The sequence below is a fragment of the Oncorhynchus gorbuscha genome, linkage group LG03, assembly GCF_021184085.1.
Source record: "Oncorhynchus gorbuscha isolate QuinsamMale2020 ecotype Even-year linkage group LG03, OgorEven_v1.0, whole genome shotgun sequence".
Lineage (NCBI taxonomy): Eukaryota > Metazoa > Chordata > Actinopteri > Salmoniformes > Salmonidae > Oncorhynchus > Oncorhynchus gorbuscha.
The window spans coordinates 32,724,258-32,749,201 of record NC_060175.1 but is presented as its reverse complement, the minus strand read 5'-3'; the positions used below and the strand labels follow the sequence as shown (position 1 = coordinate 32,749,201).

At 44.2% G+C, this 24,944-nt stretch overlaps 1 protein-coding gene across 7 annotated transcripts in view; it reads left to right on the top strand.

Moving 5' to 3' along the window:
• LOC124031239 (disco-interacting protein 2 homolog B-A-like) overlaps positions 1-24,944 on the top strand; it is an 89,863-nt gene that overhangs the window by 28,785 nt on the left and 36,134 nt on the right. For 2 of the 7 annotated variants that reach the window (XM_046342282.1, XM_046342279.1), the window contains exons 2-7: positions 3,657-3,728; positions 19,004-19,183; positions 21,813-22,001; positions 22,091-22,468; positions 22,558-22,701; positions 23,020-23,031. In XM_046342282.1, the coding sequence (XP_046198238.1) occupies positions 3,657-3,728; positions 19,004-19,183; positions 21,813-22,001; positions 22,091-22,468; positions 22,558-22,701; positions 23,020-23,031 (975 nt within the window). The remainder of the gene's footprint in view (positions 1-3,656; positions 3,729-19,003; positions 19,184-21,812; positions 22,002-22,090; positions 22,469-22,557; positions 22,702-23,019; positions 23,032-24,944) is intronic. The other 5 variants (XM_046342283.1, XM_046342281.1, XM_046342280.1 and 2 more) reach the window with 4 other exon arrangements.

Genomic DNA, 24,944 nt, shown 5'->3' with positions numbered 1-24,944 from the left:
ATTACTTCCAGGGTTTATGGGTTTGCCTTTACCATTACTTCCAGGGTTTATGGGTTTGCCTTTACCATTACTTCCAGGGTTTATGGGTTTGCCTTTACCATTACTTCCAGGGTTTATGGGTTTGCCTTTACCATTACTTCCAGGGTTTATGGGTTTGCCTTTACCATTACTTCCATGGTTTATGGGTTTGCCTTTACCATTACTTCCAGGGTTTATGGGTTTGCCTTTACCATTACTTCCAGGGTTTATGGGTTTGCCTTTACCATTACTTCCAGGGTTTATGGGTTTGCCTTTACCATTACTTCCAGGGTTTATGGGTTTGCCTTTACCATTACTTCCAGGGTTTATGGGTTTGCCTTTACCATTACTTCCAGGGTTTATGGGTTTGCCTTTACCATTACTTCCAGGGTTTATGGGTTTGCCTTTACCATTACTTCCAGGGTTTATGGGTTTGCCTTTACCATTACTTCCAGGGTTTATGGGTTTGCCTTTACCATTACTTCCAGGGTTTATGGGTTTGCCTTTACCATTACTTCCAGGGTTTATGGGTTTGCCTTTACCATTACTTCCAGGGTTTATGGGTTTGCCTTTACCATTACTTCCAGGGTTTATGGGTTTGCCTTTACCATTACTTCCAGGGTTTATGGGTTTGCCTTTACCATTACTTCCAGGGTTTATGGGTTTGCCTTTACCATTACTTCCAGGGTTTATGGGTTTGCCTTTACCATTACTTCCAGGGTTTATGGGTTTGCCTTTACCATTACTTCCATGGTTTATGGGTTTGCCTTTACCATTACTTCCAGGGTTTATGGGTTTGCCTTTACCATTACTTCCAGGGTTTATGGGTTTGCCTTTACCATTACTTCCAGGGTTTATGGGTTTGCCTTTACCATTACTTCCAGGGTTTATGGGTTTGCCTTTACCATTACTTCCAGGGTTTATGGGTTTGCCTTTACCATTACTTCCAGGGTTTATGGGTTTGCCTTTACCATTACTTCCAGGGTTTATGGGTTTGCCTTTACCATTACTTCCAGGGTTTATGGGTTTGCCTTTACCATTACTTCCAGGGTTTATGGGTTTGCCCGATTTGTCAGGTGCTATTTGAAAATATGGTTAACAACAACAAATGTTCTTACATAATAAAATCTGAATTGGAATTATTTTCATGTAATCCACAGATAATGAGAGTCGGGGGGGGGGGGAATAAGTGGGTAAAGAACTGCCAACAAAGTGCCTTAAAGTATAAATATTGTAGATATTTTTCCCAAACAGATTTTGAGATGTGAAGAATTCAGACAGGAAAAGAAAACCACTAATCCTAAAAGTGATTGGTTGAAATATTCTAGTATTTCTTCATCAAAGTTGGACGTGTGTGTGTGTGTGTGTGTGTGTGTGTGTGTGTGTGTGTGTGTGTGTGTGTGTGTGTGTGTGTGTGTGTGTGTGTGTGTGTGTGTGTGTGTGTGTGTGTGTGTGTGTGTGTGTGTGTGTGTGTGTGTGTGTGTGTGTGTGTGTGTGTGCTACAGTATGAACACATAGCCGACACACAGTTTCTCCAGTGTAGCCATTTTAAATAAAGAACACACTGTTGTTTGGAAAGAAGTGGTTACAATTGTCATTTTTGTTCAAATGAGTCTATTTGTCCACTGTCGGTTTGGTGCACATAGTAACCTACAGTGTCTTCAGGAGGTATTCAGACCCCTTTAATTTTTCCACATTTTCTTGTGTTCCAGCCAGAATTTAAAATGGATTAAGTTTGTGTTTTGTGTCACTGATCGACACACAATAACCCATAATGTCAAAGTGGAATTACGATTTGAATAGTAATAAAAAAAGAACATCTGAAATGTCTTCAACCCCTTTGTTATACCAAGCCTAAATAAGTTCAGGAGTAAAAATGTGCTTAACAAGTCACATAATACGTTGTATGGACTCACTGTGTGCAGTAATCTGGACCCCTACAGTGTGTCAAATCGGAGGGCCTGTTGTCCGGACCTCAGGCAGTCTATGGGGCCACAGGGTTCAATTCTCAGGTCGACTCTCTTCTCTGTATACATCAATGATGTTCTTTCTGCTGGTGATTCTCCGATTCACCTCTACGCAGACGACACCATTCTGTATACTTCTGGCCCTTTGTTGGACACTGTGTTAACTAACCTCCAGATGAGCTTCAATGCCATACAACTCTCCTTCCGTGGCCTCCAACTGCTCTTAAAACGCAGGAAAAACTAAATGCATGCTCTTCAACCGATCACTGCTCGCACCTGCTCGCCTGTCCAGCATCACTACTCTGGGCGGCTCTGACTTAGAATATGTGGACAACTACAAATACCTAGGTGTCTAGTTAGACTGTAAACTCTCCTTCCAAACCCATATCAAACATCTCCAATCCAAAGTTAAATCTAGAATCGGCTTCCTATTTCGCAGCAAAGCATCCTACACTCATGCTGCCAAACATACCCTCATAAAACTGACCTTCCTACCGATCCTCGACTTCGGCGATGTCATTTACAAAATAGCCTCCAACACTCTACTCAACAAATTGGATGCAGTGCCATCTGTTTTGTCACCAAAGCCCCATACACTACCCACCACTGCGACCTGTACGATCTCATTGGCTGGCCCTCGCTTTATACTCATCGCCAAACCCACTGGCTCCAGGTCATCTACAAATCTCTGCTAGGTAAAGCCCTGCCTTATCTCAGCTCACTGGTCACCATAGCAGCACCCACCCGTAGCACGTGCTCCAGCAGGTATATCTCACTGGTAACCATAGCAGCACCCACCCGTAGCACGCGCCCCTGCAGGTATATCTCACTGGTCACCATAGCAGCACCCACCCGTAGCACGCGCCCCTGCAGGTATATCTCACTGGTCACCATAGCAGCACCCACCTGTAGCACGCGCTCCAGCAGGTATATCTCACTGGTCACCATAGCAGCACCCACCTGTAGCATGCGCTCCTGCAGGTATATCTCACTGGTCATCCCGAAAGCCAATTCTTCCAGTTCTCTGCTGCAAATGACTGGAACGAACTGCAAAAATCTCTGAAGCTGGAGACTCTTACCTGCCTAGATTTAAACACCATTCCAGTGTTTAATTGCTATATTGTAATTACTGTGCCACCATGGCCTATTTATTGCCTTGTCTCTCTTATCCTACCTCATTTGCACATGCTGTATATTGGCATTTTCTACTGTATTATTGACTGTATGTTTGTTTATTCCATGTGTAACTCTGTGTTGTTGTATGTGTCGAACTGCTTTGCTTTATCTTGGCCAGGTCGCAGTTGCAATTGAGAACTTGTTCTCAACTAGCCTACCTGGTTAAATAAAGGTGAAATATAATTTTTAAAATGGTGTTTAACATGATTTGTTAACGACTACCTCAACTCTACCTCACACACAATTATCTGTAAGGTCCCTCAGTCGAGTAGTGAATTTCAAGCACAAATTCAACAACAAATACCCGGGAGGTTTTCCAATGTCATTCATTGTAATTACACTTTGTAACACCACAAAATGTGGAATAAGTCAAGGAGTGTGAATTCTTTCTGAAGGAACTGTATGTATGTGTACTGTCTGTGGAACTAGTATTGTGTGTGTTGCATGTTGTGATTGTTTGAACACAATAGTAAACATTACTCTCTTCTTTCTCAGGTGATATCACTCAGAAGGGATATGAGAAGAAAAAGACTAAACTTCTGCTTCCCTTCTTCATGCAAACACCAGGTAAGAAACATTGACCTATCCTCTTATCCTGGATACATCTCCCCTCTTTTCTCTTTCCCTACTTTTAGAATTTGATCCATGTGCCCCTTCGGCCTATGAGAACATACCTACCATATCCAACTACTCTTTTTGTTTGGTTTTAGTTCATTTACAAAAATCATCATGATGTTCATAATCATAGCTGTTTGGTGCTCACTGCTCCCTCTTAGTGGTACCCCCAGTCACTACAGTTTTTCCAGACTTTCCTCCAGTTCAGAGAAACACCATTATCCTCTCCTGACAGCCAGGCACCACTTCCCTCTTTAGCCCACGAATGATTGTATGCAAATATCAGCTATTCTCGGAAATTACTCAAGCTGCTCCCATGTTTACAATGTCTTGATGACATAGGGCTCCTGAGTGGCTCAGTGGTCAGTGAAAGAGGTGTCACTACAGTCCCTGGTTCGAATCCAGGCTGTATCACATCCGGCTGTGATTGGGAGACCCATAGGGCGGCACACAATTGGCCAAGCTTCGTCCAGGTTTGGCCGGGGTAGGCCGTCATTGTAAATAAGAATTTTTTCTTAACTGACTTGCCTAGTTAAAGGAAAATAAATATCTAATAATAATCCGTTATGGTTAGATGGAACCCTTTTGTAAAGATCTTTATACATTTTATTAAAATACTGTGTTGTAAAAGCACATATAGAACCTAATGACATTTTGTAAGATTGTATCAGATTATAGGATGATTTATCACTAACTGACTTAGTCACATAACATCTCACCCGCAATAACATTGCTAAATATGTGTATGTGACCAATAACATTTGATTTGATGTTCCCGTTCAAACTGTGAATGAGAGACTGATGAAGTGTGTGCAGCATGTGCAAAAAAACAAAGCAGAGCTCATGCAACTTTTTTCAAATCATCATTAGAGTCGCATCATGCAGACTGAGAAAGTATTCAAAATCAAAACATATAACCCAACGTTTGTATCACTAGGGTTGCACATTTTGGGGATAATTCAGAGGTGGAAACTTTCCGTGGGAATTAACTGGAATGTAACGGTTCTCTTTAGGTGAAGTAGAGTCAGACCAAAATGCAGCGTGGCTATTGCAATCCATGTTTAATGAAACAAAGTAAACTCGAATCAAATACAAAAACAATAAATGTACCACGAAAACCGAAACAGCCTAATCCTGGTGCAAAGTAACAGACAGTAACAAGGACAATCACCCACAAAACCCAACACCAAACAGGCTACCTAAATATGGTTCCCAATCAGAGACAATGACGAACACCTGCCTCTGATTGAGAACCATATCAGGCCAAACATAGAACTAGACAAACTAGACATATAACATAGAATGCCCACTCAGCTCACACCCTGACCAACCAAAACATAGAAACATACAAAGCAAACTATGGTCAGGGTGTGACAGGGAATGTATGGGAATGAATATTAATACCATTTAAATATAGATGTCTTTTGCATTGGATATGTTTACCATGTCATATGGAGACAGAAACATACACTTTTTACATATCATATCATAAGTAGACATAATTGCAAATGATTAAATCCTTCCAATAGAAATAAAAACAAAACAATTTAGTTACGAATTGAACTTTAATTCAATAAGTTGACTCTTCACATGGGATGATTTCATGGAACAACAAAAGAAAGGGAATATTGAATGATCCCCAATTAAATCAAAATCAAATCAAATGTATATAGCCCTTCTTACATCAGCTGATATCTCAAAGTGCTGTACAGAAACCCAGCATAAGCCCCCAAACAACAAGCAATGCGGATGTAGAAGCACGGTGGCAAGGAAAAACTCCCTAGAAAGGCCAAAACCTAGGAAGAAACCTAGAGAGGAATCAGGCTATGAGGGGTGGCCAGTCCTCTTCTGGCTGTGCCGGGTGGAGATTATAACAGAACATGGCCAAGATGTTCAAATGTTCATAAATGACCAGCATGATCAAATAATAATAATCATAGTGGTTGTCGAGGGTGCAGAAAGTCAGCAGTAAATGTCAGTTGGCTTTTCATAGCCGATCATTAAGAGTATCTCTACCACTCCTGCTGTCTCTAGAGAGTTGAAAACAGCAAGTCTGGGACAGGTAGCACGTCCAGTGAACAGGTCAGGGTTCCATAGCCGCAGGCAGAATAGTTGAAATTGGAGCAGCAGCACGGCCAGGTGGACTGGGGACAGCAAGGAGTCATCATGCCAGGTAGTCCTGAGGCATGGTCCTAGGGCTCAGGTCCTCCGAGAGAAAGATAGAAAGAAAAAAAGAAAGAGAGTATTAGAGAGAGCATACTTAAATTCACACAGGACACCGGATAAGACAGGAGAAGTACTCCAGATATAACAAACTGACCCTAGCCCCCCGACACATAAACTACTGCAGCATAAATACTGGAGGCGGAGACAGGAGGGGTCAGGAGACACTGTGGCCCCATCCGATGATACCCCCGGACAGGGCCAAACAGGAAGGATATAACCCCACCCACTTTGCCAAAGCACAGCCCCCACACCACTGGAGGGATATCTTCAACCATCAACTTACCATACTGAGACAAGGCTGAGTATAGCCCACAAAGACCTCCGCCACGGCACAACCCAAGGGGGGGCGCCAACCCAGACCGGAAGATCACGTCAGTGACTCAACCCACTCAAGTGATGGACCCCTCTTAGGGACGGCATGAAAGAGCACCAGTAAGCCAGTGACTCAGTCCCTATAATAGGGTTAGAGGCAGAGAATCCCAGTGGAGAGGGGAACCGGCCAGGCAGAGACAGCAAGGGCGGTTCGTTGCTCCAGAGCCTTTCCGTTCACCTTCACACTCCTGGGCCAGACTACACTCAATCATATGACCCACTGAAGAGATGAGTCTTCAGTAAAGACTAAAGGTTGAGACCGAGTCTGCGTCTCTCACATGGGTAGGCAGACAATTCCATAAAAATGGAGCTCTATAGGAGAAAGCCCTGCCTCCAGTTGTTTGCTAGGGACAATTAGGAGGCCTGCGTCTTGTGACCGTAGCGTGCGTGTAGGTATGTACGGCAGGACCAAATCAGAAAGATAGGTAGGAGCAAACCCATGTAATGCTTTGAAGTTCAGCAGTAAAACCTTGAAATCAGCCCTTGCCTTAACAGGAAGCCAGTGTACAGAGGCTAGCACTGGAGTAATATGATCACATTTTTTGTTTCTAGTCAGGATTCTAGCAGTCTAATTTAGAACTAACTGAAGTTTATTTAGTGCTTTATCCGGGTAGCCGGAAAGTAAAGCATTGCAGTAGTCTAACCTAGAAGAAACAAAAGCATGGATACGTTTTTCCGCATAATTTTTGGACAGAAAGTTTCTGATTTTTGAAATGTTATGTAGATGGAAAAAAGCTGTCCTGGAAACCGTCTTGATATGTTCGTCAAAAGAGAGATTAGGGTCCAGAGTAACGCCAAGGTCCTTTACAGTTTTATTTGAGGTGACTGTACAACCATCAAGATTAATTGTCAGATTCAACAGAAGATCTCTTTGTTTCTTGGGACCTAGAACAAGCATCTCTGTTTTGTCCGGGTTTAAAAGTAAAAAGTTTGCAGCCATCCACTTCCTTCTGTCTGAAACACAGGCTTCTAGCGAGGGCGATTTTGGGGCTTCACCATGTTTCATCAAAATGAACAGCTGTGTGTCATCCGCATAGCAGTGAAAGTTAACATTATGTTTTCGAATGACATCCCCAAGAGGTAAAATATATAATGAAAACAATAGTGGTCCTAAAACGGAACCTTGAGGAACACCAAAATGTACAGTTGATTTGTCAGAGGACAAACCATTCACAGAGACAAACTGATATCTTTCCGACAGATAAGATCTAAACCAGGCCAGAACTTGTCCGTGTAGACCAATTTGGGTTTCCAATCTCTCCAAAAGAATGTGGTGATCGATGGTATCAAAAGCAGCACTAAGGTCTAGGAGCATGAGGACAGATGCAGAGCCTCGATCTGACGCCATTAAAAAGTCATTTACCACCTTCACAAGTGCAGTCTCAGTGCTATGATGGGGTCTAAAACCAGACTGAAGCATTTCGTATATACATTGTTTGTCTTCAGGAAGGCAGTGATTTGCTGTGCAACAGCTTTTTCCAATTTTTTTGAGAGGAATGGAAGATTCGATATAGGCTGATTAGTTTTTATATTTTCTGGGTCAAGGTTTGGCTTTTTCAAGAGAGGCTTTATTACTGCCACTTTTAGTGAGTTTGTTACACATCCGGTGGAGAGAGAGCCGTTTATTATGTTCAACATAGGAGGGCCAAGCACAGGAAGCAGCTCTTTCAGTAGTTTAGTTGGAATAGGGTCCAGTATGCAGCTTGAAGGTTTAGAGGCCATGATTATTTTCATCATTGTGTCAAGAGATATAGTACTAAAACACTTGAGCGTCTCTCTTGATCCTAGGTCCTGGCAGAGTTGTGCAGACTCAGGACAACTGAGTTTTGGAGGAATACGCAGATTTAAAGAGGAGTCCGTAATTTGCATTCTAATGATCATGATCTTTTCCTCAAAGAAGTTCATGAATGTATTACTGCTGAAGTGAAAGCCATCCTCACTTGGGGAATGCTGCTTTTAGGTAGCTTTGCGACAGTATCAAATAAATTTAGGATTACTCTTATGTACCTCAATTAAGTTGGAATAATTGGATGATCAAGCAGCAGTGAGGGCTTTTCGATACTGCACGGCACTGTCTTTCCAAGCTAGTCGGAAGACTTGCAGTTTGGTGTGGCGCCATTTCCGTTCCAATTTTCTGGAAGCTTGCTTCAGAGCTCGGGTATTTTCTGTATACCAGGGAGCTAGTTTCTTATAACAAATGTTTTTAGTTTTTAGGGGTGCAACTGCATCTAGGGTATTGCGCAAGGTTAAATTGAGTTCCTCAGTTAGGTGGTTAGGGTTATTATTTATTTATTTATTTATTTCTGATTTTTGTCCTCTGACGTAGGCAGAGGGAGTCTGGAAGGGCATCAAGAAATCTTTGTGTTGTCTGAGAAGCTATAGCACAACTTTTGATGCTCCTTGGTTGGGGTCTGAGCAGATTATTTGTTGCGATTGCAAACGTAATAAAATGGTGGTCCGATAGTCCAGGTTTATGAGGAAAAACATTAAGATCCACAACATGTATTCCATGGGACAAAACTAGGTCCAGAGTATGACTGTGACAGTGAGTAGGTGCAGAGACATGTTGGACAAAACCCACTGAATCGATGATGACTCTGAAAGCCTTTTGAATTGGGTCTGTGGACTTTTCCATGTGAATATTAAAATCACCAAAAATGTGAATATTATCTGCTGTGACTACAAGGTCCGATAGGAATTCAGGGAACTCAGTGAGGAACACTGTATATGGCCCAGGAGGCTGGTAAACAGTAGCTATAAAAAGTGATTGAGTAGGCTGCATAGATTTTATGACTGGAAGCTCAAAATACGAAAATGTCATTTTTTTTGTAAATTGAAATTTGCTATAGTAAATGTTAGCAACACCTCCACCTTTGCAGGATGCACGGGGGATACGGTCACTAGTGTAACCAGGAGGTGAGACCTCATTTAACACAGTAAATTCCTCAGGCTTAACCTCTTGCTCCTACCTGGCACGCAGGCGTCCCATCTAGAGCTCTGGAAATGCAAATGCGCTACGCTAAATGCTAATAGTATTAGTTAAAACTCAATCGTTCATTAAAATACACATGCAGGGTATTGAATTAAAGCTACACTCGTTGTGAATCCAGGCAACAAGTCAGATTTTTAAAATGCTTTTCGGCGAAAGCATGAGAAGCTATTATCTGATAGCATGTAACACCCCAAAAGACCCGCAGGGGACGTAAACAAAATAATTAGCATAGTCGTCGCTACACAAACCGCACAAATAAAATATAAAACATTCATTACCTTTGACCATCTTCTTTGTTGGCACTCCTAGATGTCCCATAATCACTATTGGGTCTTTTTTCGATTAAATCGGTCCATATATAGCCTAGATATCGATCTATGAAGACTGTGTGATAAACGGAAAAAAATAGCGTTTCATAACGTAACGTCATTTTTTAAAATTCAAAAAGTCGACGATAAACTTTCACAAAACACTTCGAAATACTTTTGTAATGCAACTTTAGGTATTAGTACACGTTAATAAGCGATAAAATTCATCAGGAGGCGATGTAAATTATTTAGCTGTCCGTCTCGAAAAGATGTCTAGAGTGTCATGTTTTGTCTTATATCATCTTGTCATTTTGCTTTTCCTTCTGTTCGTTTCCCCCTGCTGGTCTTATTAGGTTCGTTCCCTTTTTCTATCCCTCTCTCTCCCCCTCCCTCTCTCTCTCTCTCTCTCTATCGTCCGTTCCTGCTCCCAGCTGTTCCTATTCCCCTAATCATCATTTAGTCTTCCCACACCTGTTCCCGATCCTTTCCCCTGATTAGAGTCCCTATTTATTCCTTTGTGTTCCGTTCCTGTCCCGTCGGTTCCTTGTATTGTATTCACCATGCTGTGATTGCGTTTCGCCCTGTCCTGTCGTGTTTTTGCTGTGATTGTGTATCGCCCTGTCCTGTCGTGTTTTTTTGCCTTCATCAGATGCTGCGTGTGAGCAGGTGTCTCTGTCGACTACGGCCTGCGCCTACCCGAAGCGACCTGCAGTCTGTGGCCGCTTCTCCAGTTATTTCCTCTACAAGTCTAGAGGATTTCTGTTATTCCCTGTTTGGACTTAAATAAACTCTGTTTCTGTTAAGTCGCTTTTGGGTCCTCTTTCACCTGCATGACAGAAGGAACCGACCAAGGAATGGACCCAACTTCAGACGCTCGTGACTGCCGTCAAGATCCAAGGAGCTATGCTCGGCAGACACGAGCAGGAATTGTCTGCTGCTCGCCATGCCGTGGAGAACCTGGCCGCTCAGGTTTCCGACCTCTGGACAGTTCCAGAGTCTACGTCTCGTGCCACCTGTTACTTCCTGGCCTGCCGAGTCTCCAGAACCTAGGGTTAATAACCCACCTTGCTACTCCGGGCAGCCCACTGAGTGCCGCTCCTTTCTCACGCAGTGTGAGATTGTGTTCTCTCTCCAACCCAACACATACTCTAGAGAGAGAGCTCGACGTCATTTCACTCCTTACTGGCCGGGCTCGAGAATGGGGCACAGCTATCTGGGAGGCAAGGGCTGATTGCTCTAACAAGTTCCAGAACTTTAAAGAGGAGATGATTCGGGTTTTTGACCGTTCAGTTTTTGGTAGGGAGGCTTCTAGGGCCCTGGCTTCCTTATGCCAAGGTGAACGGTCCATAACGGATTATTCTATTGAGTTTCGCACTCTTGCTGCCTCTAGTGAGTGGAACGAGCCGGCGCTGCTCGCTCGTTTTCTGGAGGGACTCACGCAGTGTTAAGGATGAGATTCTCTCCCGGGAGGTTCCTTCAGATGTGGACTCTTTGATTGCTCTCGCCATCCGCATGGAGGAGGGTTGAGCCCATGCAGCTGGGAGGGATTCGCATCTCGACTAAGGAGAGGGAACGGAGGATCACCAACCGCCTGTGCCTCTATTGCGGAGTTGCTGGACATTTTGTTAATTCATGTCCAGTAAGAGGCCAGAGCCCATCAGTAGCGGAGGCTACTGGTGAGCTTTACTCAGGTCTCTTCATCTAGATCTTGTACATGGACGAAGCATGGGTTCGGAAACATGTTCATCTTCCCAGTATCAGATTTGAGACAGAAACCACAGTGAGACTATTTCTTTTTGATTTTCCGTTCACCGTTTACACCTGTTGTTTTGGGTCATCCCTGATGTCATAATCCTTCTATTAATTGGTCTAGTAATTTTATCCTATCCTGAACGTTTCTTGTCATGTGAAGTGTTTAATGTCATCCCTCCCGTTTTTCTGTCCCTACTTCTCAGGAGGAACCTGGACAGGAGTGCCGGAGGAATATCATGATCTGCGCACGGTCTTCCTGGCTTTCCTCCTCATTATGATTGTAGTATTGATCTCCTTCCGGGGAAGGTGAATACTCTCTGGGCTCCCGAACGTAAGGCTCTCGAGGATTATTTGTCTGTGTCTCTTGACGCCGGTACCATAGTGCCTTCTTCTTCTCCGGCCGGGGCGGGGTTCTTTTGTTAAGAAGAAGGACGGTGCGCCCCTGCGTGATTATCGAGTGAATGACATAACGGTTAAGAATCGTTATCCGCTTCCCCTATGTCATCAGCCTTTAGCTGTTTTCTGGAGGCTTACTCATCTCGTGCGCGCAGTGGTTAACACTCCGTTAGATTTTGAGTACCGGGTTCTGCTTCCTCGGCGCCAGCTGTTCCTTAGTTAATGATGTTCTGACTTTTTGTTTTTGTCTTCTTGAGTAGAACGAAAGGCTGGGTGCTTCGTCACCGGGCTGAAATCATCATCCCTGGCTTTTGAGACTGAGAGGGAGGAATCGCATTCCCTGATTTCATTTCTTATCCATCTCATGTCGCAGTCAGATTCTGCAGGGAGCCAGGTGCTTTACTTTCTGTGGACCGTAACGCTACCATCTCGTGCAGTCCTGGATTTTACCGGGTTCTGCCGTCGGTCTCGCCAATTCATTAATGATGTTCTGGAGACATGTTTGATTTTCTCTGTCCAGTAGATGAAGTGCTCTTTTCATGATCAAAGCTGATCTGAACGTTTTAATGTCCGCTCCTATCCTCGTTACTCTGACGTCACTCAAATGACAGTGGTTGGAGGGGGCGACAACCATAAGAACCTTGACTCCGTTCTGCCAAACGACTTAATGCCCGTCAAGCTCGTTGGGCGTTGTTTTTCGCTCGTTTCGAGTTTGTGATTTCATAGCAAGAACACCAAGCCTGATTGTTTAGTTCTTCTGTGGCTTCTACTGATCTCGAGGGGATTCTTCCTTATGGGCGTGTTGTCGGGTTGACAGTCTGGGGAATTGAAAGACAGGTTAAGCTCACGCACACTGCGTCGCCGCGCGCTTGTCCTAGTAACCTCCTTTTCGTTCCTGTTTCCACTCGTCTGGCTGTTCAGTGGGCTCACTCTGCCAAGTTAGCTGGTCATCCCGACTCTTGCGTCTATTCGCCAGCGCTTTTGGTGGCCGACTCAGGAGCGTGACACGCGCCGTTTCGTGGCTGCGTGTTCAGACTGCGCGCAGAAGAAGTCTGGTAATTTTTTTCTGCTTCGTCTCTCCTGTTCTTGTCCCTGCCCTTGCTGTGTCTCAGTCTGTCCCTAGTTCTCATTTTTTTTTTTTAGAGTAGTACCCTAGTTTCCCTTTTTATCGTTTTCGTTACGGTCCTGAGGAGAGGAGTTCACTTGATCTATGATTTCCTCCGTTGCCGCCAGTGTTCCTCCTCGAGAGCGCCAGGAGGCGCCGGTGTTGGGGGGTACTGTCATGTTTTGTCTTATATCATCTTGTCATTTTGCTTTTCCTTCTGTTCGTTTCCCCCTGCTGGTCTTATTAGGTTCGCTCCCTTTTTCTATCCCTCTCTCTCCCCCTCCCTCTCTCTCCTCTCTCTATCGTTCCGTTCCTGCTCCCAGCTGTTCCTATTCCCTAATCATCATTTAGTCTTCCCACACCTGTTCCCGATCCTTTCCCCTGATTAGAGTCCCTATTTATTCCTTTGTGTTCCGTTCCTGTCCCGTCGGTTCCTTGTATTGTATTCACCATGCTGTGATTGCGTTTCGCCCTGTCCTGTCGTGTTTTTGCTGTGATTGTGTATCGCCTGTCCTGTCGTGTTTTTTTGCCTTCATCAGATGCTGCGTGTGAGCAGGTTCTATCCTACGGCCTGCGCCTACCCGGCGACCTCAGTCTGTGGCAGTTATTTCCCCTCTACAAGTCTAGATCACTTAAATAAACTCTGTTTCTGTTATATAGTCGCTTTGGGTCCTTCTTTCACCTGCATGACATAGAGAGTGCTCGATGATCAAGTCGGAGACCGGAGGGAATCGGTTCCCCTGATTTCGGTTTGACCAAGAATCAAAGCTGAATCAAATGACAAGACTCTAGACATTGCGTGGAAGCTGTAGGCACTGAAACCTCGGCCTCATGTCATTCGGTTCACTTTGAACAATTCCTGGAAGTGGCGCATGGATATTTATTTCCATTTTCAGTGATCAGATTTTCTTGCACTTTTCGATGAAACGCACGTTCTGTTATAGTCACAGCCGTGATTTAACAAGTTTTATAAACGTCTGAGTGTTTTCTATCCACACATACTAATCATATGCATATACTATATTCCTGGCCTGAGTAGCAGGGCGCTGAAATGTTGCGCGATTTTTAACAGAATGTTCGAAAAAGTAGAGGGTCGACTGAAGAGGTTAAGCCATGTTTCAGTCAGGCCAATCACATCAAGATTATGATCAGTGATTAGTTCATTAACTATAACTGCCTTTGAAGAGAGGGTTCTAACATTAAGTAGCCCTATTTTGAGATGTGAGGTATCACGATCTCTTTCAATAATGACAGGAATGGAGGAGGTCTTTATCCTAGTGAGATTGCTAAGGCGAACACCGCCATATTTAGTTTTGCTCAACCTTGGTCGAGGCGCAGACACGGTTTCAATGGGGATAGCTGAGCTGACTACACTTAGTGGCAGACTCCACTAGCACAGTCAGCTGGCAGGCTGGCTGACAGCCTGCTGCCTGGCCTGCACCCAATTTCATTGTGGAGCTAGAGGAGTAAGAGCCCTGTCTATGTTGGTAGATAAGATGAAAGCACCCCTCCAGCTAGGATGGAGTCCGTCACTCCTCAGCAGGCCAGGCTTGGGGTGGGTGAGTCCCAGAAAGAGGGCGAATTATCTACAAATTCTATCTTTTGGGAGGGGCAGAAAACAGTTTTCTACCAGCGATTGAGTTGTGAGACTCTGCTGTTGACCTCATCACTCCCCCTAACTCGGAGGGGGCCAGAGACAATTATTCGATGCCAACACATCTTTCTAGCTGATTTACACGCTGAAGCTATGTTGCACTTGGTGACTTCTGACTGTTTCATCCTAACATCGTTGGTGCTGACGTGGATAACAATATCTCTATAATCTCTACACTCGCCAGTTTTAGTTTTGGCCAGCACCATCTTCAGATTAGCCTTAAACGTCGGTAGCCCTGCCTCCTGGTAAACAGTGTATGATCACTGGATGATTCTTTTTAAGTCTAATACTGTGGGTAATGGAGTCGCCAATGACTAGGGTTTTCAATTTGTCAGAGCTAATGGTTGGAGGCTTCGGCATCTCAGACCCCGTAACGGGAAGAGTAGAGACAAGAGAAGGCTCAGACTCAGACTCTGACTCGCTGCTTAATGGGGAAAACCGGTTGAAAGTTTCTGTCAGCTGAATGAGTGACACCGGTTGAGCATTCCTACAGCATTTCCCTCCAGCAGCCATGAGAAAGTTGTCAGGCTGCGGGAACTGTGCGAGGGGATTTATAGTACTATCTGTACTTACTGGTGGCACAGACGCTGTTTCATCCTTTCCTACACTAAAATGACCCTTGCCTAACGATTGCGTCTGAAGCTGGGCTTGCAGCACAGCTATCCTCGCCTTAAGGTGATCGTTCTCCTGTATATTATGAGTACAGCGACTGCAATCAGAAACCATCAAGTTAATGTTACTACTTAGCTTCGGCTGTTGGAGGTCCTGACGATCCATGTCCAGATAAAGCGTCCGGAGTAAAAAGTTGAATGAAAAAAAGTTGAGTGAAGGAAAAACTAAAAATGTAAACGGTAATTAAAAAGCTAAAAACGTAAAGTTGTCAGGTAGCAAAGTAAGGTTGGCAACAAAACGCACAGCAACACGTAAACAAGTCTGCAAGTTGTGACCGGAAATGACGATGTGATCCATCACATCTCCCAAAAACCTTTTCAACATACATCCGTAAAATGATAGTCTTGAAACTAAAGCTTTAGTTGTCTTCCTCACAGGCTTCCATGTCTTCTCCCTGGACCTCCTCAATTTTCACCTCTTGAACATCAGACTCTGAGGCCTCATTTACATTTACATTTAAGTCATTTAGCAGACGCTCTTATCCAGAGCGACTTACAAATTGGTGCATTCACCTTATGACATCCAGTGGGACAGTCACTTAACAATAGTGCATCTAAAACTTAGGGGGGGGGTGGGGTGAGAGGGATTACTTAGGGGGGGGTGGGGTGAGAGGGATTACTTACTCATCTTCATTGTCACTTTCCATCCCTGTTGAGGATGGCTAATTGTCAGGCTCAAAAAGCCTCAAATTTGCCCGGATGGCCACAAATTTTTCAACTCTTTTATTGGTCAGCCTGTTGCGTGCTTTGGTGTGTGTGTTCCCAAACAAGGACCAGTTGCACTCTGAGGCGGCTGATGTTGTTGGGATTTGGAGGATGATGAAGGCAACAGGGGAAAGCGCCTCAGATCAAGTCCCTTCCACCAGGTGGCTGATGAGATATGTTGTCACGACTGCCATATTGCATCTCCATCCCATAGCCCTTGCTTGGAAGTGTACTTCGCCAGACTGCCAAGAACCTTTCCCTCATCCAGGCCAATGTGACGAGACAAGGTAGTGATGGGACCATAGGCGTTGTTCATCTCTGCACCAGACAGGATGCTCTTGCCAGCATACTTGGGGACCAATATGTACGCTGCGGCTTGTATGAGCTTCAGGCTGAAGTCTTCACGCTTTTAATGTATTTTTAAAAAATCAACAGTGGAGTGGGCAGGGCAGTACAGATTTCTTCTCTTACATCTGCAAGCAGATTATGAACATCAGACCTGATGGCATTGTCTTCCTCAATCCGTGCAATGGCTACTGCTATATTTTTCAGGAGTTTCAGGCTGCTTACCACTCTCTCCCAAAATACATTCCAGGAGGATCCTCTTGATGGGGCTGTCCATATCGGTAGACTGTGATATGGACATTTCTTGGAGAGACTCCTTCCCCTCCGGGAGACTGTCAAACATAATGACAACACCCTCCCAACGGGTGTTGCTGGCAGCTTCAATGTGGTGCTTTTATTCTTCTCACTTTGCTTGGTGAGGTAGATTGCTGCTATAACTTGATGACCCTTCATATACCTAACCATTTCCTTGGCTCTCTTGTAGAGTGTATCCATTGTTTTCAGTACCATGATTCAATGCATGAGCAGCACAGCCAATGGGTGTGATGTGAGGGTAGGGGTCCTCCACTTTAGACCAAGCAGCCTTCATGTTCGCAGCATTGTCTGTCACCAGTGCAAATATCTTCTGTGGTTCAAGGTCATTGATGACTGCCTTCAGCTCATCTGCAATGTAGAGACCGGTGTGTCTGTTGTCCCTTGTGTCTGGGCTCTTGTAGAATACTGGTTGTGGGGTGGAGATGATGTTGTTAATTATTCCTTGCCCACGAACATTCAACCACCCATCATAGATGATTGCAATACAGCCTGCTTTCTCTATGATTTGCTTGACGTTCACTTGAACTCTGTTGAATTCTACATCTGGCAAATGAGTAGATACAGCATGTCTGGTTGGAGGAGTGTATGCTGAGCGAAGAACATTCAGAAATCTCTTTCAATACACATTGCCTGTGAGCATCAGAGGTGAACCAGTTGCGTACACAGCTCAAGCAAGACATTCATCAGCATTTCCTTGACTACTTTCCTCCATTGAGTCAAACAATCTTCTGATTCCAGAAGGACCATTAGCTGTTGCTATCGATAAGGTGTCGGATTCATCATTTTCACCTCGAATAGAAGTAGAGGGACTTTTCTCAGAGGTTGTGAGCGCTGAGGGAACTTTATGCACTTGGCCAGATGATTCTGCATCTTTGTTGCGTTCTTCACATATGATTTGGCACAGTATTTGCAAATGTACACAGCTTTTCCTTCTACATTAGCTGCAGTGAAATGTCTCCACACATCAGATACTGCCCATGGTATTTTCCTGTAAAGATAAGGAAAATAATTAATAAATAAAAAATACAATTCCATGTACAGATAAATAGTTAAACAGTTAGATTAAACAACTCCTTTGTGAGATAATTGATTTAAAATGAAACATGTATGGAAACAGGTGAATTAACACTCCTCAGTTAGCAGGCTCAAGCAAGCTAAAACCCACATGGTAGCAAAATCTAACTAGCAGAAATTATTAAGTTAGAAAGGATAAAAGCACACTTTGCTGTAGGCTACTATTTACTAGTTAACAAAAAATCATGTATGTCATATAAAATATATTCACCCCACCCAGTATTGTAATCAAAACTTACCAGAAAGCATGTAGTCCTTGGCTCAGACAGTGTAGTAGTGTGGGCTCAATAGCATCTCATTAGTGTGCAAGATCTTGAGAATCAGCTGAACATGTGATTGAAGAGTGCACTGCACATGTGATGGAAGAATGCACTGTGCATGCATTGAATTGGGGATAGTTGAACCAAAATATGCCACAAGAGCTAGAATTGCCTTATTGCCTTTCAAGTTTAACTTTTTTTATGAATTTAAGCAAAATTCCCCAAATTCCCGGGCTTAACTTCCCATGGAAATTTACCGGAAAGTTTCCGACCCTAATCACAACTAAAGTTGCATGAATAACTCTACATTAAACATACAGGAGGACCTTCTTTGTTAACTGCTCAACACAGAATAGCTGCATGGACGCACTCCCTCAAATAGTTTTGGAGAAAATATCCTTTCTGTTTCATTCAGATATGTTCAATTGTATTCTTCATACTATAAAATAATAAAAATAATGCCACGGAATTCTAAGCAAATCTTTTCTGCTAAAAGAACTAGTGTAGCCCACAGCCATATGGCATAGCCACATCAGAGCCTAACATAAGTCAACTCATAGTATGCTATTCTGTTCTTCTGAAATAGTTCTTCTGAAATAGACTACATTTTCTTCATATCATGTTTCTTTAGATCAGTCTAAAGTAAATAATGGATGTATTGTGATGGTGTAGGTTATAGAACATGGATTTATTAGACTTTTCAAAATGGAAATGTTTTAAAGGTCTGCATCAGTGGTTTGTAGGCTGTGTGTCGAAGCCCAGAGATGCTAAATGTGTTTATGTTAATTAACGGTCAATTACCGTGAGACCGACAGTTATTTGCTTGACAATCACCAGCTGACAAATTTTCATGACAGCCACAGCCCTAGTCAGGTCAAGGGTCAAGGGAAGAACTGAAAGCATGGAGAGATCTGAGCCCTTTCTGTCTGCATCTATGGAAAGGACATCTCTATACATGTACTCTGTGGTACATTACCTTCTATATACTATGTACTTTGTTTACTGTCTTGTGATCTCATAATCATCTACTTAATTTTTGTTGTGCTCCCCAGTAGAACCACCCCCCCCTGCCTATGACGCACATGCTCCTGGTCCTAGCAACGCCTCTGGCTCCACCCATGTCAGCACTCACACACAGGCTCCTCCCCCCAGCTCCTCTTCTCGCTACCGTGATCGCGGCTCCCGACGACCGCACCGCAGCGGAGGGACCAGGGATGACCGCTACCGATCAGGTGAGCAACAACTTCTATCCTTACATAAGTTTACGTTTTAAATCGACACTTAAAGTCACCTAAGGAAATCCAGTCATAGTCAATAATGTTGAGTTTTTCATTCATGTTAGCTTTTATCTATTCTCTCAGTATTTTCTTTAATTTCGATCAATATAACCAGTAATATAGTTTTGAAGCAGAATCTTGTAATCCCATAATTGTCTCAAATACCAATAAAAGGGCAGCACTGCTTTGAGCGTGTGTGTTAGAGTGTGAATACTGTCTGAGGTCATGTGTGTGTGTGTGTCCTGTTGGGTTTTGGAGAAAGAAAAGTCCCTATACTTCTTACAGTGTTCAGCAGCCCCTCTACAGGGGAGCCCAGGAGTCCAGATCCCTCACACTGTGAGTGTGGAGGGATGTCACGGCTTGGCAATGTGCTGGGCTGTGGAGAGAGCAGGGGGAATACTAAACAGGATGGATGAACTCAGAACCATAGAATTCTATTGTAGATTCTAAAGATTGCAGGGAAGGATTGTTAGAATGGATCTTTAGATGGTTGAAAAGACACAAAATAACTGATTTCTCTCTTGTGCTCTCTCTCTCTCTCTCTTTCTCTCTTTCTCTCTCTCTCTCTCTTTCTCTCTCTCTCTATCCTTCTCTCACTTTCTCTCTCTCTCTCTATCCTTCTCTCTCTCTCTCTCTTTCTCTCTCTCTCTCTCTCTCTCTCTCTCTCTCTCTTTCGCTCTCTCCCTCTGTCTCTCTGTCTCTCTCTCTCTCTCACTTCTGTTGTTTTTCTCTCTCTCCTTCTGTTACTAGAGGTGCACACAGTGTAAATGTATCCTCCCTCTAGGCAGCTTCATGCTCTACTGTTTCTCTCTCCTTCCACTTCCCTCTCCTCCCTTCCGTGTCTGGACAGCCTCTGCATCAGACTGGTCTCGCCTCTCACGTGAGACACACACACACACACACTAAATCAATGCCAGTCTGATGTGCCAGAGGGGCTGAAGGACTACCATTGTGTGTGATCTATAGGACGGCTGACCAGATAGAGAGAACTGCATGAACGTTTTCTTCAAGTTCCATAGAGAGGAGGGATAGAGTGAGGGGTCAGGGAGAAGGCAAGTCTGGATGGTTTTATCCTCCTTATGACCTTATGATGAACCTGCTGACACCTCAGTCTCATGGTGGGGGAGGAGAGGTACAGAGAAAGGAAGACGGCGAGGGTGTGGGCAAGAGGATGTAGAATTAGCTGTCAGCAATATTATTGATGTTTAGATCCAGAAGGGCTTGTCTTGTATGCATGTGTATGTAGCCTATATGCATTTCCATGGGTGTGTGGAAGGTAGCAGCCAGTGTGTGTGTGTTGCTAGGCTGATGTGCTTCTAGTTGACCATGCTGGTCATTTATGAACATTTGAACATCTTGGTCATGTTCTGTTATAATCTCTACCCGGCACAGCCAGAAGAGGACTGGCCACCCCACATAGCCCGGTTCCTCTCTAGGTTTCTTCCTAGGTTTTGGCCTTTCTAGGGAGTTTTTCCTAGCCACCGTGCTTTTACACCTGCATTGTTTGCTGTTTGGGGTTTTAGGCTGGGTTTCTGTACAGCACTTTGAGATATCAGCTGATGTACGAAGGGCTATATAAATACATTTGATTTGATTTAGTGTGTATGCAACCTCACCTATATCCCCAGAGACGCCTCTCGGCGTGAATCATTGGACATGCAGCATATGGGAAGAATGGAAACAGAATAGCAGTCTATTTTTAGAAGAATGAAATGTTATCATGTGACATTCTATAGTGTTGGTTAATGTGTTGTTTTTGATGACGGTTTATGTAGATTCTCTTCCATGTAGCTATGTATTCTGTGTGTGTGTGTGTGTGTGTGTGTGTGTGTGTGTGTGTGTGTGTGTGTGTGTGTGTGTGTGTGTGTGTGTGTGTGTGTGTGTGTGTGTGTGTGTGTGTGTGTGTGTGTGTGTGTGTGTGTGTGTGTGTGTGTGTGTTGGGTGCATGCTTGCGTACATAACTACGTACCTGTGTGTGTGGTGGGTGCGTGCATGTATGAATGTACAGTGCCTTAAGAAAGTATTCACAGCCCTGACTTTTTCCATGATTTGTTGTTACAAAGTGTGATTAAATTCTTTTTTTGTCAATGATGTACACAAAATACTCTGTAATGACAAAGTGAAAGAAAAATGTGAACATTTATAAAAAATAGATGGAAAATAAAACATTAATATATCTTGATTAGATAAAACATCAAGGGGTGTGCTGTGAATACTTTCTAAAGGTAAGGGATGGGTGAGGGTCGTAATAGACCCTCTCTCCAGCACACAAACAGTGGTTTCCTGTTACAGCAGGACCGAACTGGCATCTCTTCTCCTCTGATGGTTAAAAGTCAAACATCACTTCAGCTTTTGACAGAACACTGATTGTCTTTATGCATCAATATCTCTGGAATAACGATTATTGAAAGGTCTCCGTCATTGGTAGTTTCACTTAGATTTCAGAAGAAAAAACTCAAGTTTATCCGTGGGTGTTCTCATGTTCAAGTTCTTCCTCTCCATCCCTATCCGAGCATCCAAATTATAAAGGGTAATTTCTTCCTCTTGCCTTCTTCCCCTCTCTCTCTCTCTCTTGTTGCCTCAGATATCCACACAGAGACGGTGCAGGCTGCGTTGGCCAAACATAAGGAGGAGAAGATGGCACTGCCCATGCCCACCAAACGCCGCTCCACCTACGTCCAGTCGCCTGTCATGAACTGCACCCCACCAGGTAGCGTAGGACTGACCCCCTCAAATCAGCCTGACTGCTTCTATTTCCTCAGGAACAGCCTACGTAAGCTTTATTGTTAGTACTGTAGAGTTTAATCCTAATGTCACACGCTCTCTTTCTAATTCTCTCTCTTACGCTTTCTCCTATCTCAGACTCGTCGTCAGGTTCAGAGAATGAGAGTGCTCTGCTGAGGCAGTCGTCAGTGGGAGCCGATTTGGAGGCTCTGGACACTCCCTCTCTGCTGCAGCCCCCGAGTCTGCAGAGCCCTGACTCCTGGATCAACCACTCTGTCCAAGGCTCGTCCACCTCCTCCTCTGCCTCCTCCACCCTGTCCCATGGAGAGGGCAAGCCCCAGCCTCAACCATCCCAGCCCCAAGCCCAGCCCCAGTACAAGCCCCAGTATCAGCCCCAGTATCAGCCCCAGTATCAGCCCCAGTATCAGCCCCAGTATCAGCCCCAGTACCAGCCGCAGTACCAACCACAACTACAGCATCCAGTCATAGCTGACATGCTGGCTCACGCACGTATCGGTAAGATATGTCCTCATGATCACAACACTAGAACGTCATGACCTGTAACCCCAGATAAAATCACCCTGCCTTCCTCCCATGCCCTTCAGAGAACAGTGCCCACCCCCCAGATGTGACAACAGCGGCCCCCCAGGCCAGGGACTTCTCTCAGGTGGACCGGCCCAACAACCCTCCTGTGGTCCGGGGGATGAGCCGCGGACAGAGTCACTCCGGCATGATGGAGACAGCCGACGGTAAGAATAGCATCTCTATTAAGGTGTGTGTGCGTGTGCGTGTGCGTGTGAGTGTGAGTGTGCGTGTGCGTGTGTGTGTGTGAGAGATGGGTCACGTAGGAGTACGGAAGTGTGTCTATGTGTGAGATTGTGAGTGTGTGTCCTCGTCGATTCATACAATTTTGCATTTCCATTGAAAATAACTTTTTTGAAGTAATAAGTATTTTTTCCTGAATAACTTTTGCTCTCCGACTGGACCATATCATTAACCAAACCATGTTGCTTTCTTTTCTTCTGGTCTTTTTCCACCCTGTCACATGTTATTTTGACTGGCAATAGGTAACAGAAGAGGTAACACATTCCCTATGAGAATATATACAGTGAGGGAAAAATATTTGATCCCCTGCTGATTTTGTACGTTTGCCCACTGACAAAGAAATGATCTATCTATAATTTTAATGGTAGGTTTATTTGAACAGTGAGAGACAGAATAACAAAAACATCCAGAAAAACGCATGTCAAAAAGGTTATAAATTGATTTGCATTTTAATGAGGGAAATAAGTATTTGACCCCCTCTCAATCAGAAAGATCTCCAAGGATGTCCGGGACAAGATTGTAGACCTACACAAGGCTGGAATGGGCTACAAGACAATCTCCAATCAGCTTGGTGAGAAGGTGACAACAGTTGGTGCGATTATTCGCAAATGGAAGAAACACAAAAGAACTGTCAATTTCCCTCGGCCTGGGGCTCCATGCAAGATCTCACCTCGTGGAGTTGCAATGATCATGAGAACGGTGAGGAATCAGCCCAGAACTACCCGGGAGGATCTTGTCAATGATCTCAAGGCAGCTGGGACCATAGTCACCAAGAAAACAATTGGTAACACACTACACCGTGAAGGACTGAAATCCTGCAGCGCCCGCAAGGTCCCCCTGCTCAAGAAAGCACATATACATGTCCGTCTGAAGTTTGCCAATGAACATCTGAATGATTCAGAGAACAACTGGGTCAAAGTGTTGTGGTCAGATGAGACCAAAATGGAGCTCTTTGGCATCCCCTCAACTCGCTGTGTTTGGAGGAGGAGGAATGCTGCCTATGACCCCAAGAACACCATCCCCACTGTCAAACATGGAGGTGGAAACATTATGCTTTGGGGGTGTTTTTCTGCTAAGGGGACAGGACAACTTCACCGCATCAAAGGGACGATGGACGGGGCCATGTACCGTCAAATCTTGGGTGAGTACCTCCTTCCCTCAGCCAGGGCATTGAAAATGGGTCGTGTATGGGTATTCCAGCATGATAATGACCCAAAACACACGGCCAAGGCAACAAAGGAGTGGCTCAAGAAGAAGCACATTAAGGTCCTGGAGTGGCCTAGCCAGTGTCCAGACCTTAATCCCATAGAAAATATGTGGAGGGAGCTGAAGGTTCGAGTTGCCAAACGTCAGCCTCGAAACCTTAATGACTTGGAGAAGATCTGCAAAGAGGAGTGTGACAACAAGGGTTTTTGCCACCAAGTACTAAGTCATGTTTTGCAGAGGGTTCCAATACTTATTTCCTTCATTAAAATGCAAATCAATTTCTAACATGTTTGAAATGCGTTTTTCTTGATTCTTTGTTGTTGTTGTTATTCTGTCTCTCACTGTTCAAATAAACCTACCATTAAAATTATAGACGGATCATTTCTTTGTCAGTGGGCAAACGTGCTGTCACGGTCGTCCTCCTCTTCATCTGAAGAGGAGAGGCGAGAAAGATCAGAGGACCAAAATGCGGCGTGGTAGGTGTTCATCATGAATTTTAATAAAGAAAACACTGAAACACTATAACAATAAACAAATAAAGACCGTGAAGCTATCATAAGAACTGAGCTGACACAAGCAACTAACATAGACAATCACCCACAAACAAACAGTGAAACCCAAGCTACCTAAGTATGATTCTCAATCAGAGACAACTAATGACACCTGCCTCTGATTGAGAACCATACTAGGCCGAAACATAGAAATCCCCAAATCATAGAAAAACAAACAGACTGCCCACCCCAACTCACGCCCTGACCATACTAAATATTGACAAAACAAAGGAAATAAAGGTCAGAACGTGACACGTACAAATCAGCAGGGGATCAAATACTTTTTTCCCTCACTGTACGTCTGTGTACTGTTTGTGCCTTTGTGACTTGTTCTTACCCTCTGTACCGTATGATTTTAGGGAGAATAGTAGATCTCTGAAACCAGAACCATCCTCTGAAATGGATGAATC